At 42.1% G+C, this 535-nt stretch overlaps 1 protein-coding gene across 1 annotated transcript; it reads left to right on the forward strand.

Moving 5' to 3' along the window:
- Positions 1-5: 5 nt before the first annotated feature.
- LOC123965043 (platelet-activating factor receptor-like) lies at positions 6-464 on the forward strand (the record flags this gene model as incomplete). Its single annotated transcript, XM_046041636.1, has 1 exon — positions 6-464. A coding segment is annotated over one exon (459 nt), but the record flags the coding sequence as incomplete, so codon positions are not given.
- Between the last annotated feature and the right edge of the window lie 71 nt (positions 465-535).

A 535-nucleotide genomic window follows, 5' to 3' on the forward strand; every position in this document is an offset into this window, starting at 1 on the left:
CAATAATTGGAATGTTTTTTCTTGTCTTTTTTCTTGTCTTGGTGTGTAACTTCCTTATTGTTCGAGCGTTACTTTCTCAAAGTCCTGCTCAGTCAGAAATCAGCATGTCTGCAACACTTAATTCTATGAAGTCCACCAGGAGCATGTCCTCCTCAACTAAAAGGCCCAGGGGGGTGAAACGGAGGGCTGTGCAGATGTTGTTGGCAGTGGTGGGAGTGTTTGTTCTGTGTTTCCTTCCCCACCATATAATACAAGGCCCATGGACACTGGCTGTGTTGCAGATCAAAGAGGGCTGGGGCCATGTAAAGTGGGACCAGAAGACGGATCAGATGCTCAACGACGCACATCAGATCACCTTGGCTCTTATGGGCCTCAACTGCATTTTGGATCCTGTTGTTTATTTTTTTGCCACAAGGAAGTTTAGAAGGTTCATCATGGCCCACATTAAAAAGTTAGGAAAGAAAGTTAGGAATACTTATTAATAAATTACATTAAAATAACATTCATAGAAACTTGTTTAATCAGATGTCAGAGA

The sequence above is a fragment of the Micropterus dolomieu genome, unplaced genomic scaffold, assembly GCF_021292245.1.
Source record: "Micropterus dolomieu isolate WLL.071019.BEF.003 ecotype Adirondacks unplaced genomic scaffold, ASM2129224v1 contig_8217, whole genome shotgun sequence".
Lineage (NCBI taxonomy): Eukaryota > Metazoa > Chordata > Actinopteri > Centrarchiformes > Centrarchidae > Micropterus > Micropterus dolomieu.